This window comes from Protopterus annectens, chromosome 12.part0, assembly GCF_019279795.1.
Source record: "Protopterus annectens isolate FY-2018-M chromosome 12.part0, PAN1.0, whole genome shotgun sequence".
In the NCBI taxonomy this organism is placed as follows: Eukaryota; Metazoa; Chordata; order Ceratodontiformes; family Protopteridae; genus Protopterus; species Protopterus annectens.
This window is the reverse complement of record NC_056746.1, coordinates 836774842-836794448: the sequence shown is the minus strand read 5'-3', so window position 1 is coordinate 836794448 and position 19607 is coordinate 836774842. Positions and strand designations below refer to the sequence as shown.

General features: G+C 40.3%; 1 protein-coding gene across 3 annotated transcripts in view; it reads right to left on the bottom strand.

Annotated features, from left to right (window-relative positions):
* ZNF512B (zinc finger protein 512B) overlaps positions 1–19607 on the bottom strand; it is a 1438759-nt gene that overhangs the window by 230586 nt on the left and 1188566 nt on the right. For all 3 annotated transcript variants that reach the window (XM_044089878.1, XM_044089880.1, XM_044089879.1), the window contains exon 14: positions 14955–15056. In XM_044089878.1, the coding sequence (XP_043945813.1) occupies positions 14955–15056 (102 nt within the window). The remainder of the gene's footprint in view (positions 1–14954; positions 15057–19607) is intronic.

Sequence of the window (19607 nt, the reverse complement as noted above, 5' to 3'; positions counted from 1 at the left end):
TTAATGGAGAATACTCATGTGTAAATCTAAAGAACGATGTGGTAGTATTCATGAAACTGATGAAGTCATTCAAGGTGTCCACGTCACCATTCCAAAGCAACAGGACGTCATCCACGAACCGTCTGTACAGGACCACATTACTAAACCTAGGGTCATTAAAAATGTTCTCTTTTTCCCATCTATAGACCACTAGGTTGGCATATGCATTGGCACAGGGGGTGCCCATGGCCACCCCCCATTTTTGTGCATATACCGTGTGGTCATACAGGAAAATGTTGTTGTTTAAAACTAAGTCCAGCATGCAACAGATGTTCATGATCTCATTGTTGTCCATTGTTCCTAGCTCGGTCAAATGGAGCCTCACTGCATCTAGGCCATAATCATTAGGGATACTTGTAAAAAGACTTTCTATATCTAGCGTGACTAATAAGGTGTCAGCTTTAATCTTAGTTTTTACTGAGCTTAATTTAAGATCATCTAGTAGCTCATAAGAGTCCTGTAGTATTGTAGATATTCCTTTCACAACTATTCCAAGTTTTGATTGTATATATAAGGAAGCGTTCTGTGTGACCCAATGGTCACCTGACACTATAGGACGTAGTGGAGGTGGATATTCATCCTTATGCAGTTTGGGCAAACCCTTGATTAAGGGTATAAGGGGTAGTTCTATCATTAGGAAATCATAGAGCGACTTTTCTATAGATCTCGTCATTAGTAAGTCATAAAAAGTGTCATGTACATATTTCACTATTGAAATGACTTCCGATTTCTCTATTACCTTATATGCCTTGTCATTGTTTAACATATTTAACATTAGTTGTTGGTAAAAACTTGTATCCATGGCAACAATTCCCCCTCCCTTGTCAGCCGGTTTAAACACCAGGTTTATATCACTGCAAAGACCATCTAGCTCATGTTTCTCTATGAGGCTCAGATTTACAAAATTACCCTTATTGTTGTCACAATCATAATAATGGTAGAAATCACGCTCACATGTTTTCATAAAACATTCAATGGGTTGTATTAGTGGAGGTACAAAAGAGCTTTTCCTTTTACAAAGTATAGTATTGTGACCAGCATCATTATTACTATGTGAAACATCTTTGAACAAAACCTTAAGAGATAATTTTCTACAAAACAGACGTAGGCCTATCAAAGTATCAGATATAATACTATGCTTTGAAGGGATAAATGATAGACCCTTATTTAAAATACTTTGTTCATCTAGTGTAAAGGTCCTTGTTGTTAAATTAAAGAACAAACAGTTCAGATTTTCATTTTCCTTCTTCGTTCCGGCGTTTCTCCTGATATTTTCCTTTTTCCCCTTCCCCGACTGTTTGAGCGTGTGCGCGCTGCACCTTTGTAGGGGAGAGGAAAATTTAAAGGTATGGGTGCCACGAACATATTGTTCGAGCCACTTGCTTTAGATTTAGCACCCAAGATATTACCCAACGGTTCCTAGAATTTATAAACTCAAATGCTATGGAACAACTGGTCACCACTCGCACAAGAGGGGAAAACATATTGGATCTGGTCATCACCATCATGGGGTCTCTAAGTTCCACACCAGAGGTTTACCCCTCATTGGTAAGATCAGACCATAAACTAATCTCACTGGACATCCATATTCCGTCCCCACCCCTAGCCAAGGAAACCACGGTGAAGAACTTCTCAAAAACAAACTTCACACTTCTCAAAACCGAGGTGGAATCCTTCAAAGCCCCCGGGCCAGTGGAAAATACGGCCCAAAATGCAGAATCCTTTACAAAAGCATTCTATGGACACCTACAGGAATGCATGGAGCATGCTATCCCAAATAAAACCAAGACTCGCTCCTCCAAAGGCAGGAGACCTGTCTGGTGGCCCCCCGCCATAAATAAGCTATACAACAGAAAGAGAAAGCTACTACATGATACAGCAAAATCCCAAAAAGGGAAGGTGTCTCTGATAAGTACTAGCAAGAAACTACGATCCCTCATAAAATCATCTAAGGCCAGCTTCGAAAGAAAAATTGCACAAAACACTAAAGATAATCACAAGGCCTTCTTTAGTTATGTCAGAAACCTGGGAGGCAACTCCCAGATATACTCTGAGTTAGTGCAAAATGACAAAAAATACAGTGAACCCACAGACATTGCCAACATCCTGGTAGAAAGGTTCAGTGCAAACCCCCCCCCCTTCCCCCCCAAAAGAGCAAATGTCTATCCCAACAGAGTGTAGCCTTCCTGAGATCACAGATGCACAGGTAAGAGCTGCCCTCTCCAAAGCAAAAAACACAGCATCAATGGGACCAGACGGTGTCCCGGGCTGCGTCTTACACGAGCTCAAAGAAGAACTAAACCCTCATATAAAGTCACTGTTCAATCTCAGCCTTACTACAGGATATGTACCCAAGGAATGGCGTACAGCAACAGTGGTCCCACTCCACAAAGGTGGTGCCACAACAGACCCCGGAAACTATCGCCCTATAAGCCTGACTAGCCTGGTCTGCAAAGCTATGGAGCGTATCAGCATGGAAAAAATAAACAAAGACATTGGGAACCTCCAGACACTGGATCCTACCCAATTCGGCTTTGTTAAGGGCAGATCTTGCCTCTTGAACCTGGTTGACTTCTTTGAAACAGTTACCAAAGCCATAGATGAAGGGAAGGTAGTCCACACAGCCTACCTGGACCTTGCAAAAGCCTTCGACACAATACCCCACTCGGGCTTCATAAATAAGCTCACCAGCTTAAATATCAATCCCTATGTCAAAAGATGGGTTGCAAACTGGCTCAGGGATAGAACCCACATGGTCAGAATAGCAGGTGCCATGTCAGACTCTAAACCAGTTACAAGTGGCATCCCACAAGGCTCAGTCCTGGGACCTCTCTTGTTTGGTATATATTTCTCAGAGGTACAGGCTAACACGGGTGGACTATGGCTGACCAAGTTCGCAGATGACTGCAAACTGGGTGCCGTAATCGACTCTACGGCTGACACAAGCATCCTCCAAAAGGGTCTCACAGAGATGGATAACTAGTGCCCAGAGCCATGGCCTAAAGGTAAATGCCAAAAAGTGCATAGTCATCCCCTTTGGGAAAAACAAAGTGCCCACAAATTACCACATAGGTGGTAATCCATTAAGTACGGAAGACGTAATTAGGGACTTGGGGACCCAAACAGATAGCAATCTCTCCTTTGACAATCACGTTTCCAGAGTGGTTAGAAAGACCTTCTATATAGCCCACCTTATCATTAAAGGATTCACATCTAGATCAAGAGAGGTCATTGTGCCCCTCTACTCATCACTTATCAGGCCCATAATTGAATACAATGCCCCATTTGGGATGTACCTTACCCGACACCTGCAGCAACCAAGAGGATCAAGGGGCTCAAACAGATGCCCTATGCAGCTTGGCTAAAGAAACTCCAGTTTTACTCAGTTGCGTACCGCCTACTCAGAGGCGATCTGTGTCTGACGTATAAAGCCATGTCCAACCCAGAATTAATGGACATGCTTCATCTCAGAAAATCCAAATCCCTTAGAGCTACACGCTCCAGGGACTTGAACCTCAGCACAGAAATAAATAGGACATGCTGGAGGGACAGATTCATATCCCAGAGGATCCCCTCACTCTGGAACAAAAATCCCAATCCATGTTAGGCAGAGTCCCTCACTGACCCTCTTCAAGAGAAATCTTGACGAGTGGATGGGAGATCATAAGTTTACCCCTGGGATCTCTTCTGTGTCCCTGCTTGACAGAGGTACAGTAAACTAACCTTAAAAGGGCTACCTTCTGTGACCTACTATACAGAGGCACAGTCAACTAATCTAAAAGGGTGGCGAAAGCCAAACACACTCTGGCTAGGCTTATAAATGTCCTAGGGCAGATAGCCTAGTATCAACCTATGAACCTATGTACAGATGGTTATATGTGGAACTATAATTTCCTCAAAGGCATGGCTTGGACCATACATGCGCAGTGCTGCCCGGACTCAGACATGTGTGCAGTATAGAGAAGATCTGAGCAAGATGGTTAGCAGGTCTGTTGAGAGATTCAGAAATAATAATGAGTTGGGACCTAATTAACATAATCATCATACCCAGCCAGGAGAACCTACACAATAATAAGCACAAAGCCTCATCATGCTATGGAAGAAACTTGTAGAGCACAGAGATTGTAACCTGCCAAAGATGAACTTCATAACATTACTTCAGGAAAAATACTTCTGTTTGCACAAGGTAAGTTGCACTTTTTATGAGTCCATTCACTTGTAGTACAGCTGCTTTTAACTGTTACTCAATCTACTGATAAGTTATTTATTTATTGACATTTGTTAACTGGGTTAGTCCAGCCAAGCCAGGGGCCTATTTTCAGTGGAGACCTGAGGGGAAAAGCTCCAGAAATAATACAAGTATGATATTTACCAAATATTAAAGTAGAATCACAGAAATATAGTACAAGTCAAAAATTTATGCACAGCAGTACAATGCATAGGAAAAATAACAGTTAACAAATATAATTTCCAAAATTTGAGAACAGTATACAGCATAGGCCAAATAACAAAAGGTTTAGAGAATATTACACTAAGGAGTACAGTATGAATACAGTTTGCTGGAGCAAGTACAAGGAGGAAACGTTGCTAGGGAAAAGCAGATGACATTAGAAGAGAGGAGACTAGTTCAAGTGGGGGTGTGACAAGGCCATGACCAAGTCTTCAGGAGAAAAAAGTTTAAGTTCTTTCTTAAACAGGTATTTATGATGATTGCTTCTTATGTTGAGAGGGAGTGAGTTCCAAGAATGGCCTACAGAGTATTTGTAAAGGGTCTTGCCAATGTTTTTGTTGGGTTTGCATAACTGAAGGAGGTGTTTACTGGCAGTATGGGGGTGACGAGGGGGGGTTACAGAAGGAGACTAAATTGGAGATGAAGGGACAAGATGAGAGTTCATATAGGACAGAGTGTGCAATATGTAGCTGGGGTAGAAGTAGCTGTTTGGAGAATTCTGGCCATTGGAGTGATTTAAGGGCAAGACAGTGGTGAGATTTGTAAGGACGGTTGGCAGAAAATATGGCAATTTTGTTATAAGTTTGCTCTAGATTAGTGATGAGATGTTTCAACATGAGTAAGGACAGGGTCAGCATAAAGAAGGCAGGGTACAACTAGGGCCTGAGCGAGGGAGGGTTTGAAGGAGGGTGACAGAAATTTTTGATTATGAAAGAGAAGTCCAAGTTTTTGGTGGGTCTTTTTTATACGTTGTTAAATATTAATATCAAACTAATTCATCGTCAATGATAACTCCAAGTAGTTTAGTATGGGGCTCAGGTTTAATAATGGTGTTGTTGAGAGAGGATACACAGAAAGAGTCTTTGTGCTGAGCAAGTGTTTTAGGGAGGAAGAGAAGGAGTTTTTTTTTTTTTTTTTTTTTGGTTTTAATATGAGTTGGTTATCAGAGAGCCATGTTTCAACAGAGGAAAAGGTTTGTTGAGAGACAGCTAGTAGATCAGGGATGTTGTGGGCATGGATAATGAGGGTGGAGTCGTCAGCATACTGTAGAAGTGTAGAGAGGTTGGTAGCAGAGTGAAGTTTATTTGTGCATATGTTAAACAGGAGGGGGCCCAGAACTGACCCTTTGGGAACTCCAGTATTAACAGGGAGGAATGGAGAGAGGACAGTTTGCCAGCGGACAGATTGCTGCCTGCCGGAGAGATAGCTAGAGAACTAGTTGATGGACGAGGTAGAGAGATGTAGGTCTGACAGTTTAGTCAGAAGTTTAGAATGAGAGACAGTATCAAAAGCCTTTGAAAGATCAAGGAAAAGACTAGAGATGAGGAGGTTATTGTCACGGGCTTCAGCTACTATTTGGATAAATGACAGTAATGCAGTAGAAGTGCTATGGTGGGGCCTAAAGCCATGTTGGGTATGAGTGAGGAGATTGTTAAGAGAAGGTGTTTGAGTAGCTGAACATGGATGCACTTTTCCAGGATTCTGGATGGGGGGACAGGATAGCAATTGGTCTAAAGTTAGAGGGATCGGTACAGTTGCTGCCTTTTTGAAGAGGGATAGTATAGAAGGATTTCCAAATGTCAGGGACCAGGGCTTCTGAGATGGAATGGCTAACAAGAATAGAGACAGGGTAGGCAATGGATTGTGCAGCTATTTTTGGAAAATGAGGGGGTAGGTGGTCTGCTGAGGGAGAGCAGGATTTAAGTTTGTTATGGAGAGACTTAATTGTAGTAATTGGGACTGGTTGGAAAGAATAAGCACTGGGGAGAGTTTTGTTATGGGGTAGTGGAGGTGTTGAGTGAGATGTACTGTTTTGTGTATTAAGTGTGAGGTCTTGAGCAGCTTCTATGAAACAGTTGTTAAGGAGGGAGGCAGTTTCAGAAGCAGTGTGGTTTGGAAAGGTGTTGGGAGTAGTGGGTTACCTGGGTGGAGTATGTTGTTGTTGGTCCAGAATTTTTGTGGATTTTTGTGTGGGCTACTTTGGTTAGAGGAAAGAAAGCTCTCTTGTCTTTGTTGACAAGTTATTTGGCCAGGTTTCTGTGCTCTCTATATGTCTTCAGTAAGAGAGGGAACTTGTTTTTAACCCAGGCTTTCCAGGAAGAATCTCTTGTGCATGATTGAGTGAGTTTGTTTTGTTAGCTAGGGGGTACAGTTAGATTTGATTCTGATTTTTCTGGATGGATTAACAGAATCAATTGTGTCAAGGAAAATCTTACTGAAGGAATTTACTGCCTCACTGAGAGGGAGGTAATCAAGGAAGGACCAATCAATACCAGATATTTTGGAGTTAAAAGTGTCTGGGTCAAAGTGGGTAAGATTTCAGCATACCCTATAAGTAGGGTCTTTAGCTGAGTGTTGGGTGAAACTGTTTGAAGGTTGGAGATGGTCACTCAATGAGCTGGGAAGTATACCAGGATTACGACTGAGGTGAGGAACTGAAGTAAGAATCCAGTCATGAATGGGTCCAGATGAGGAGTTTTTGTTTATTCTAGTAGGGGTGGAGATGTGTTGTTGAAAACCATGAAGGTTAAGACTATAGGTAGGGGATGAGGGGGACAGTTTAGTCCACTCTATATTAGTGTCTCCAAATATGATAGTTTCATAAGGGATATGGTGAGTGATCCAGGACAGGAAGTTCTCTAGGATGTGAATATTATCGCCAGGGGGAATGTATATAGAGACTATGGCAAATTTTTTGAGAGGGTTGAGGTGACAATTTATGATGAGTATTTCAGCATGTGAGAAACAGAGAACAGAGATGGAGAGAGGGGACAGATTGGGTAGCTTAGAGTAGAGGACAGCAACCCCTCCTCCCCGTTTACTGGTTCTATCTGAGCAAAAGATGTTATAACCTGGAGGTAGGATTTTTGTGTTAAGGATATGAGGTTTCAGCCAAGCTTCTGATAGGGCAAGAATGTGAAGACGTGTTAGATATCCAGGAGTGCAGGTCTGTTACTTTATTTATAATACACTGAATATTTAAAGAAGATTTTTAGAAATTTGGAAGGGGAATTACTGGTAGGAAGGGGTAAGTCAGGGGGTATAAGTAATGATATTGTGCAAGGAAGAGGTGGGAGGCCTTGGGTTGGGGTGGATGTCTCCATCTAAAATACGAGTGTTGAAGAAAGTGATGAGAAGAGAGTAAGTTTTGGGTAGTAGGAAATCTAGATTTCTGACCAGAGGAGAGAGATGAGTTAGAACAAGTAGGAACTTTGAAGAGGCCAGATGATGAAATAGGGAAGAGAGATGGTGAGGTTATTTGTGGGTAATAGTAAGAGTGTTAGGAGTATAAGGAAGAGTAGGTGACGGAGATTGATAGTAGATCGATGAATGGTAAGAAGTTGTTAGAGAGAGAAATAAAAGAAAGGTGGTGAACAGATAGAGTGGCCACATGACCAGAGAATAGGTAGGGAGAGGGAAGAGGTAGATGAGTCAAGAATGCAGTGAATAAAAGTAGTGAAAGCAGAGAAAGCAGAGAGGGTGTGACTAAAAATGAAAAGTAGGAGTTAGTGAGGAGGGGAAGGGGGAGTAGTGAGAATGTAAGGGAGTAGGGACAGGTGGGAGTGTTTGTAGGAGTGAAGCAGGTGTTACATTAGATATAGAGGGTGATTGGTTGAATAAGAGGAAGGGGTGTGATGTGTAAGAGTATATAAGTAAAGAAAGTGGGAGTTTGTGGGAATGGGAGTAGGGTAGGGGAGTGGAGAGAGTCCGAATGAAGCAAGGGCGAACAGAGTGGGCAGAGCCAGAAACAGAAGACCGCTATGCATAAAAAAAAAAAACTATCCGTGGGACTTCCACTTAAGTTTATCTGTGAGGAGAACAGTGTTTAGAATGGAGAGACAAGGTGAGTAAAGACAGATGTTGATAATGTATGAAGCTAACCCTGGTTTAGAAAAGAGAGGAGACAGGCAGCAAAGTCTTAGCCTTTAGCACACTTTCCTAAAGTTAGTTAGGTGTCAGTGATAAAGAGACTAGGGCAAGAGATGCATACTCAGTGGGGGTGGAAGAAAGTGGTGGTGGTGGTGGTTAGTGAACAGAGAAATATGTGTGCATGCCACAGCCTAGTTTCATTTGCAAAAAAAGACAAAAAAAAAATAAAATAAATAAATAAAAAAATAAAAAGCTTTTAATACCAGGTGAGGAAGAAGCTATTGGGACTCATACATATAGCTTGGGATGGTGTTTTTCTTTTGTTTTTGTTGGTTTCTTCCCATCTTTGGCTAGAGAGCAATCCTTGTAGGGTCAGTAGACAGAATGTCAGCCAGATGTATTCACGGTGTGTGTGTGTGTGTGTGTGTGTGTGTGTGTGTGGGGGGGGGGGGGTTGAGGTCACTTTTCCATGTAGGTGACTACTGTAAAAATAAAAGAGAGATGTAATGACAATAAAATAGTGAGCTTAGGGTGGTAAAAAAATTCTCTAGAAGAGAGAGAGCAATTAATGGAGAGGTAGAGAATATTAGGGGCAAGCAGAAAGAGTGAAATAAAAGCCAAAGGATTGACAGGGAGCGAGAAAAAAAGAAAGTTGCAGGCTAGAGAGTGAGAAAGAGAAAAGGTAGAAGGCCTGGAGAGAAGACTCCCGGGTTTGCAGGGAGCAATAGAAAGGGAAGACAAACCTAGTGAGGCTTGAGGAGCTAGAAAAAGAGAGCATCTTAGTTTACAGCACATATTTGGAGGAAGGAGCCTTTAAGTAGGTACTGGGAAAACAGAAAACACACAGGTAATAGAAGAATGATCAAGGGAAGCATGCATTTACTCTAACATCTGGAATACATAAAAGTAAGAGAACATAAAACACAGTAAGGTCAAGGGATGCTAGCATTTAGCCAAACTGGAATAAGCAGAAGGAAGAGAGAATGCAGTTGCCAGTACCCAAAACTACATGCAGAAATTATACAATATAAACAGATTACATCTTCTAATTGTACAGCATTAACAGTAAATAAGCAAGCAGCAGTTATTAAAGCAAAGATTTGAAGAAAGGGGCACTGGAAGGGAAGAAAACACACAGGTAAAAGCATGTTTACTCTCAAATTTGGAGTAGACAAAAAGAAGAGAGAATACAGAACATAGTAAGGTCAAGAGATGCTAGTGTTTAGTCAAGCTGGAATAAGCAGAAGGAAGAGAGAATGCAGTTGCCAGTACTACATACAGAATTTCTACAATATAAACAGCTTATGCCTTCCAATTGTACAGCAAAACAGTAAACAAGCATGCAGCTGTTAATAAAACAGACAAGATTTCAGCATTCTTCAGCAGTTGATACACAGTGCAAGGTTTCTGCATAAATCAAAAGAAATCAGGCATTCAGTTAAAGATTATTGACAGTACTATCCACTAAACAAGTCAAATGGGCAGCTTCTCTGAGGGTCTACACACTGGCTGAGTATAATACAAATGCCTAAAAGTCTGTTTCATTTAAGTAAAAGAAACACAAGCAGGACAGTATAGGTAAGGCACAAGGACTAAGAAGCCCAATGTGTGCGTGTTTGTTCCTAGACTTAGCACAGTAAACACATTAGGTAGATGTACATTTACCAACTGGTAGTTACAGGCCAACAGCAGTGTTACATCTACCAGCTTGTAATTCCAGGCTTCATGTTGCTAAGAACTTCTAGGTGCGCTGGGAAATATGTATTGAGAGGGGGACTGAAAGGGTACAGCAACTGCTGGGCTGCAGGACTGTTAAGCCTAATGCATTTCACTGTTGTATACACTGCAAATATCTCAGCAGCAAAACTATTTGTAACAGTGACAGAAACAGGCATGTCAACTTGGTCAGCTGTAATATGTAATTTTGTTAGTAACAGACGTACTCAGTAAACCTAGATGCCTGACACTACTTAAACAGTGTTCGTACTGATAAACAACTATGAAGAACACGCGCAGCATGCTATTTGGTCAAGGAGGACAGTGGTGGTGTTAAGATTTGTAAGAGCCATGCAAGAGCAAGGCTGCCAATTTCACAGTTTTCCATACCAACAGAACAATACCTACAAACCAGGTGAAGCAGAAACACATTACTGTATCTGCAGGGACATCATCCACATATAAGCCCAAGTTCATTTTTAGAGAATGAGGTGCTACTCCAGGTCCTCATTCTCCATGGATGAAGGCTCTTTGGCCTGTATGCAGCAAACTAGTAATACAGACAATGCCTGGGAAGATACCGTGGCGAGGGTTAAGGACCACATTTATGAAAATGAGTATTGCAGGGTCACTGACATTATATGTGGTTCCTAAGAAAGAGCATGGGAATGTATGGCAACAGGTTGGGGGGCAAAGAGCAACTAACTCTCATTGATACAGAGGAGTTCCTGGCCTCTCTCAAAGGGAATGACACCTCTGTTCAGCCCCACAGTGTGGTGCTGGATGTTGAGGCAAAGCTGGATAGGCCCCAGAGACAATCCCCTGGAGATGCCTCTGTTATGTCAGTCTCTTTCTGTGTATCAATATCTGTAAGTCTTCTGCAGCCCTTAGTCACTACTGAACTTATTAAGCATGTCCTAATTATGGTATACAGGTACATCACAGGTTCAACATCCTCAGACATCTGTACAAAGAATACACAAAGTATTACTTTAAATCATGTTGATATTTATAAATCTCATTTGCATGTGTACTTCAGGTGCTGGCTCATACTTACACTGGATATTTTGTGCTGTGATATATTCAAAGGTGATTCTTTACCTGGCACCAGAACCAGTGTCTGATGTTGGAGGATCTGCAACCTCTGTTAATAATGGCAGAGATGATCTGGTATAGTCAGTGAGTACAGAGCGAGAATGTGTGTGTGTTGGAAACAAGGAATGTGACCACTACATCCCCAGCACAGACCATGGACGTAAAACTCTCTGCTTGCGGACAACATGGCTACCCATACCTCACAGAAAGGAAAAGTTAATGAGGCCACTATTGATCAAAGAAGTGTGCTGGCCTCCAGTAGAGAGATGTCAGAATTGTCCCAAGTACTCATGGGTAGAGAGTTATGAGGGGGGTAATGATGTTCACTGGACATATAGTTATTGCTCTCCTTCTGAGGTTGGTTTGTCAGTTGTCGCAACCGAAAGTATACGCATAGCCACCTTGGAGGCACAGGCTAGTACCACCAGAGCTATGGCGGAGATAGTGAGAGTGATGCTGGGTGTGCATGATGACCTGTGGAAGTGCATGTCCTATATGTGTGACTGCTTGGATACAGTCAATTACACACTGGCACAAGCAATGTCTTCTCTGGGTTGTCTGCCAGGTGGCAAAGGGCCATCTACAGATCTAGTCAACTGCTACATCCACAGATGGTAGCCAATGTTTCCCCAGACAAGCAAAATCCTGTTCCCACAGTGCCAGCACTTCCACAGCAACATCTGCTGTGGAGGCTTCTACTCCAAGGAGAGGTTGCCCCCTTTGTTATGACCATCGTTATGGTGGCATATCATAGCAGAAATTGCTCAAGATAATGCAACACACCAGCATCTAGCCAGGGTCATGGTACCTCCAGTGCAACTCCTGGTAGAGCCAGCCTTCATGGGTGGGGGTGTGAACAGAAAGCTAAACCTTCTACCAGGCATGCTCTGTAATTGTCCAGTAGACCACAGTACTGCAACTATTACGGAGGCTGTGTACCTGCAGACCCACGCTCACACCACCACAGCCACAGTACATCACTAAACTCCAGTGACACCAGCCCTTTTCAACAAGTGTTACATTAAAGCCCATACCCCCATAGTATTTGTGTAAGCCACTTTAGTGGAAAAGTAATAATGATAGAAATATAAGATGAGACATTAACTTCTAGTCTCATTTTAACAGTAAGTTCACCACCATTAAGGCAATTGAAGCAACTCCCCCACATCTAAAAGAAATGGACACCCATTTTAAATGCAGCCCCCCCCCCCCACCCAATTTAAAGCCAATCTGTGTAAACAAAGTAAATGCAAGTGCAAAACCTCTGGTCATATTACATAACTTCAAATGCTCCCTCACTTCCACATTACACACATCCTTACTTCAAAATTCACTTAACGAGGAAAAAAAAACTCTATATTATTTATTTAACATTTGTTTACCAGGATGGTCCAACTGGACAGCTGGTGTCCGTTTTCAGCAGAGTCCTGGGGGGAAAAGCCTCAGAAAAAAAAAATACAGAATATAAACAATATATACAGCAATAACACAGGTTACAAATATAAAAGATTACAGTAATACAAAGGAATTACATACAAGAATAAGTGTACTACTCTATAGTCAAATGGCACTGTAGTATACTATAAGCATGCAAATAATATTTACAAAATGTAAAAAGAGAGAGGGTGAAATACAGTAGAATGTTTCAGTGGACTCTCCATAAGCAGAATGGGAGTACAGAGAGGTCCTACTGCAAATACCCTCCATTCGCAGATTGGGAGTTAAGAGAGGCCCACCTGCAAATACCCTCCATGAGCAGATTGGGAGTTTAGGGAGGTCCTTTGCAGGTACATAAATGATTGGTGTGTAGGTATGATTTTAATTGGGTTTTGAAAGTGGTTGTACATGTTTGAAGTCTGAGGTCAGGAGGCAGGATATTCCAGTTTTTGCAACGTCATTTGTGAAGACAGAGTTGGCCGAGCTATTTATACATTGGACACTTTCTAGGAGGGCTTTGTTGGTAGAGCATAACTGCCTGTTAGGGTTGTAGAAGGTTATGAGGCCGGACAGAGCAGGGCTTTTTTCAGAATAGTATAGTATTTGGTGTGCCAGGTTGAGTTGGTGGTAAATCTGGGAATTCTAACCAGTGCAGTTTGTTCAGGGATTGGCAGTGGTGGGACCGTGATCTGGTGTTGGCAGCGAATCTGGCGATTTTATTATAGCATGTGAAGAGTTTGTTAAGGTCAGTTTTATTTAGGTATGTTAGTACTGGACATGCATATAAGATAGTTGTTAGCAGGTGGGTTCTGGCTATGGTGATTCTAGCTTCTAAAGTTAGGTATCGTTTGCAGCAATACAGGGTCCACACAATTCTTTTGCTAAGCTTTTCTTTCTTCTATGTACATAGAACAAATATTCTTTGCATGCATTTGTTGTGCTTATAACTAATGCCTTTGCTATCCTAGCTGAGCCTGCAATTGTTCAAATATGATCAGTGCTCTACCCTGGTAACCAACTTAAATGAATAAAAAGATAGCAAACCTTTAATAATTAATTTGTTCAAGTTGCAGTTATGAGGTAAGAGAGGGGGAGTGGCAGGAAATGAGTAACTGCAAATGTTATTAGCCAACAGTCTTCTTAAGGGCGTGAATCAAGCAAAAGAGAAACACTAACTTGCAGAGATACTCAGACTCTCTGAACAGAAGAACCTGATGAGAAAGAGAGGAAAACGTAAGCAGGGCCCACCAGCAACAAGTAGGTGCGATGGGATGGGAGGGGACAATAAATGACGAGATACAAACAACACAGGCCATCAATGAGTAATGTGCGATATATATCATCAAAAATTCTTACCAGGAAGGATAGTGTATGGTGGTTTAGGTTGCACAAGGAAGAAAGTGCTGCTTCTGTTACGGCATTATGGTTGATAGGGGTAAGAGTAATAAAAACATGAATTTGTGGGAGAAATGTGTTACCGCTAAATGAAAGTGACATAAAAAAGCAAACAATCAAGCACTAAGGTGTTTTTTTAAGTTGGGTTTGCATATTTTCAGCAGACTCAAGTGCTTACCTTTTCCTCTCTTTCTTATCAGGCTCTTCTGTTCAGAGAGTCTGAGTATCTCTGATGCAGGTTAGTGTTTCTCTTTTGTTTGATTCACGCCCTTAAGAAGACTGTTAGTTAACATCTGTGGTTACTCATTTCCTGCCACTCCCCCTCAATTTTATTTATTTTATTTTACTTAGCATTTATTCATTTACCAGAAAAGACATACATCTGGAGTATTCCTCCTTGGGCCGTCGCTGAAAACTGGCTTCATTCCAAGTCTGATTTTTCCAATAAACAAACGTTAAAAAAAAAATTAACAAAAAATGTGAAGTTTTAACAGAACCCTTCCTACATGAAGTGATAGGTAGAAGAATCACATTTCTGTAGCAAATGCCATAAAAAAATAAGTAAATAAAAATAAAATTTCAAACCTTCATGCAAGCAAGCCTCCTCCTCAGTAAACTAGCAGTATAGCCCAGGAGAGAGCACAACAAGAAAACCAGCAAGAGCTCACAGATCTAGGTTTAATACCTGCAGCCTCCACTGGCACTCTGTACAGCACATTTTAAATTAAGGAATGATTCTGAAGTGATCCTTTTTACTTTGGAGCAAGAACATCTAACACTTACATAAACTGGACTTCACATGAGTAAATAAAATAAATTAAGACACAGAAATAAATGTACGAGGACAAAAGCACACTGCCATTCAGGAGAAGGGGTGAGAGAGAGACAGAGACAGAGAGAGACAAGAGAGAGAAAAACAGAAAAGAAGCATCAGGGTTACCAAGTTACTTACGATATTTGGACAAAAGACACGTCCCTTTTCCTTCACCTCATTCTTCCAGATTTCCAGCAGCTTTGGGTTGAACTTTGGAAGACCAGGACGTGTATAATTCAACTACAGGACAACAAGAATAGATTGCTGATCAAAGCAGGTAATTGTGCTTAGGACCTTTTATCTGGATTAGTCAGAAATAACACATTAAAACAAACCATTCATATTTTTATGTAAAGTTAAAACATTAGTTCTGTAATAGGTCCGTAGAACTCATATTTCAGAAATTCTTACAAACAACTAGAGTGTGACAGTGACAGTTTTTTTTTTTTTAATTTGGGCACTGTGAAACATGAGCATGTCACAGTGCCTGAACTAATAATGACAGTAAAGTACATGCTTTAAAATTAGATTTAACATCAGAGCCATGGTGAGAAACATTACAGACAAGAGTCCTTCTAACGTGGGAGGAAACAGAGCACTCAGAGGAAACCAACACCAGTACATGCGGAGGATATAGTAATGACCGGATTCCTTTTGTTTTACCTTTTTTTTTTGGAAGCACACCTCTTAGAGCAAGATAACTGGACAAAACTAGGACAATGTTTTAAATATTGCTTGTACAAACTTTGAAGGTGATGGAATAACAGGTTTTGCACCACCAGGGATATTCATATGGAGTCGGGTATTGCAAGAAAGCTGGACAGAATAGGGGCATTTTTTAAATATTGCTGTTACAGCCATTTGAAAGTTGATAAACATGAGGTATGTTTGAGCATCTGTTTGTGTTACCTCTAACAGTAAGAAAGCTGGACAAACTAGGGACTTTTTTAAATATTACTCATGCAAACTTTGAAAGTTAATAAACAGGTTTTGCATTAGCCATGCAGGGATTTTTGTAAGGTTAAGAAGTCTGCACATGGATCTGAGATGAAAGACTCGGGGTTTGTTCAACAATAACATTTAGAACTCTGCTGCAGGAGTTTCTTCTCAGAGTCGTGGCTGTGTCAAAACTTCCCTGTTTCACGATCCAATCAGCTTGCTTTGGAGAGGAAAATACAGAGAACATTGTAGCTGATTTTCTCAGGAAAGTGAAATATGAACACCATGTAACTCCAGGCTCAAACTTAAGATGAGAAGGTAAGTGATTCAGTTACTTTTTCAACTTAATTTTCAGCCATGGAGTTACAATATGACTGCAAAGTTACTTGCGCTGGTAGAAGGCATTCGGGTATAAGAACATGCAATTCCTATCGTTTCACAGCGAGGTTGGATTTAAGCACAGAGGCACCATGAGATGGTAATCGGAGTTAATGAGTTGCTTATTTTAAAGCTGTCTCGCTATGTTAAACCCATTTAACATAGCGAGACAGTGTTTTAAAAAAAAGCAACGGAGAAAGCAAGACCTCCGTTGCTTTTTTTAGTGTCTCGCTATGTTAAATGAGTTTAACATAGCGAGACAGTTTTAAAATAAGTCCGTTGCTAAGTACATCAGAACTGCCGTGGATGCCAGACATCTGCGGAAGGGCAGTAAACAGGCATTATACTATGCCATTATTTAAGAAAAGTAACAGTTTCTTTTCTTAAATAATGTCATGATATATAATACGCCTGGGTGTGGTAATGCTATTACCCACGGTTGGCTTTGTTTGGTCCTCGGGACCAAAACCGTGGGTAAATTTAGCATTACCCACACCCAGGCGTGGGTTATTGCTATATTAATTGATAGATCAGTTATGAAGTGAAGGATTTGAATGGGAATCCCAGATGCAAAAGCCACTTCAGAATGATGGTTTATTAAAACAGTTACAGCTTGAAGAAGTGACAGATGAAGTAGAACAGTGCAGTAACAGAAACAAATCACTCACTAGTTCAGTTAAATGTTGAAAGCAGTAAAGATGTTTCACTAAATGAAATGTTTCAGTCATTTCAAAGCCAAGATATTTCCACACAGAGGCAGAATGAGCAGGAAACACAAACCAACCGTCAATCGGGAAGAAAATAATTTAAAAGAAGACCTGCTGGATTTGATAGAAACTGATAAACATAATAATACAGTATAAGACAGAAGCTGCAAAAAGTGAATAAGACACTGATTATCAAAAAAATAATATGCCAAATTAATAAAGTAATTGGAATTATAAAGACAGATCCACATGGTGTAACAGAAATTAACAGAATACATTATTGTGCAGCAAAACTAATAACAGACAAGATATTACCAAAAAAACATAAATTAGTAAAGGAAATTAAAAGGGCAAATAGATCACCACCATGGAAGCACCAATTAGAAACACTTGTGAAACAGTTAAGGAAATACGTGTCATTATTGGAAGAATACTGAAAAGAAAATCAGTCTAAAAATATTAGAAAATTGAATAAGCTGAAACAAAAATACATCAAAAGAGGTCAGAATTTAAGTTATAATATCGGAGAAAGCAAGACCTCCGTTGCTTTTTTTAGTGTCTCGCTATGTTAAATGAGTTTAACATAACGAGACAGTTTTAAAATAAGTCCGTTGCTAAGTACATCAGAACTGCCGTGGATGCCAGACATCTGCGGAAGGGCAGTAAACAGGCATTATACTATGCCATTATTTAAGAAAAGTAACAGTTTCTTTTCTTAAATAATGTCATAGATATAATAACGCCTGGGTGGGTAATGCTAAATTTACCCACGGTTGGCCCTCGGGACCAAACCACGCCAACCGTGGGTAAATTTAGCATTACCCACACCCAGGCGTGGGTTATTGCTATATTAATTGATAGATCAGTTATGAAGTGAAGGATTTGAATGGGAATCCCAGATGCAAAAGCCACTTCAGAATGATGGTTTATTAAAACAGTTACAGCTTGAAGAAGTGACAGATGAAGTAGAACAGTGCAGTAACAGAAACAAATCACTCACTAGTTCAGTTAAATGTTGAAAGCAGTAAAGATGTTTCACTAAATGAAATGTTTCAGTCATTTCAAAGCCAAGATATTTCCACACAGAGGCAGAATGAGCAGGAAACACAAACCAACCGTCAATCGGGAAGAAAATAATTTAAAAGAAGACCTGCTGGATTTGATAGAAACTGATAAACATAATAATACAGTATAAGACAGAAGCTGCAAAAGTGAATAAGACACTGATTATCAAAAATAATATGCCAAATTAATAAAGTAATTGGAATTATAAAGACAGATCCACATGGTGTAACAGAAATTAACAGAATACATTATTGTGCAGCAAAACTAATAACAGACAAGATATTACCAAAAAAACATAAATTAGTAAAGGAAATTAAAAGGGCAAATAGATCACCACCATGGAAGCACCAATTAGAAACACTTGTGAAACAGTTAAGGAAATACGTGTCATTATTGGAAGAATACTGAAAAGAAAATCAGTCTAAAAATATTAGAAAATTGAATAAGCTGAAACAAAAATACATCAAAAGAGGTCAGAATTTAAGTTATAATATCTCTGACAATAAATTAAAAATCTCTTAAGCATGTTGAAAAACTTAAGAGATACACTGAGAAACATTAAAAAAGGATACAAAACAAACAGTTTAGAGATAGAGAAAAATTGGGGTGGCCATGGGCTCCCCATGTGGGGCAAGTCTAGCGAATATGGTAATGGCACATTGGGAGAATTTACATGTACTACATAATGACACATTGACGGGTAAAATTAAGTATTATACACGCTACCTGGATGATATTTTCATCCTGTTAAAAGGTGGAGAGGTAGATAGTAGTTCTATTTTAGAATATTTCAATTCCACTACTGACTTCCTGAACTTTACATCAACTTTTAGCAATGACGCAATAGCTTACTTGGATGTTTGGTTAATTAAGAATGTCAACTTAAAAGCTTACTTAGCCAAGATTTATAGGAAGGGTACATATTCTAATTCCCTATTACATTACAGTAGTTGCCACCCTAGTTACCAGAAAAGATCAGTAATCAAGGGCCAATTGGTACGGGCCGCTAGAATTACTAGCCTAGATGAGGATTTTACCCATGAATGTGAGCTACTTGTCAACATGTTCACACATAGAGGTTACCCCTTGGAACTACTGAAAGCCTTGGTCAAGGAAGTTAGCGTTAAAAGGAGTAGAGGAATCTATCAACCTATATTGCGTAAACTAGCTGATGCCACAAGTCAGGTACCAATTGTTGCAGCACCTGGTTTGGTTACTATAGGTAATGAGCCACCACATGTTTGTAATTCTAAATTAATTCTTACTTTTTCAACTAACATTTACCCTTTAGTGGACATCATTAAGAAAAATTGGCTTATATTCAGTAATAATGCTACTTTATCGAGTAAACTAGGTGACCATTTGGAGATAACTTTCAGGAGAGGCAAAAACATGAAATCCCTCCTTGAAAACTCCAATCCAAGCTCAGTAAGAACACCAGGCATGTACAAATGCCAGAATTGTAACTATTGTAAGTACATTCACGAAACAAATAGATTTTGTGTGAATGGTTCTTGTTTTAGTATGAGATGCAGAGCAACTTGTAACACAAGTATGGTTGTATATTTGGCGCAATGCCAGAAGTGCCCAGGATTCTACGTAGGGAAGACCGAACGCAAATTGAGAGAGCGAATTTATGAGCACCAGTACGCAATGAAGAAAAGGAAGGAAGAAAATGCATTAGCTAGACACTTAGTTTCAT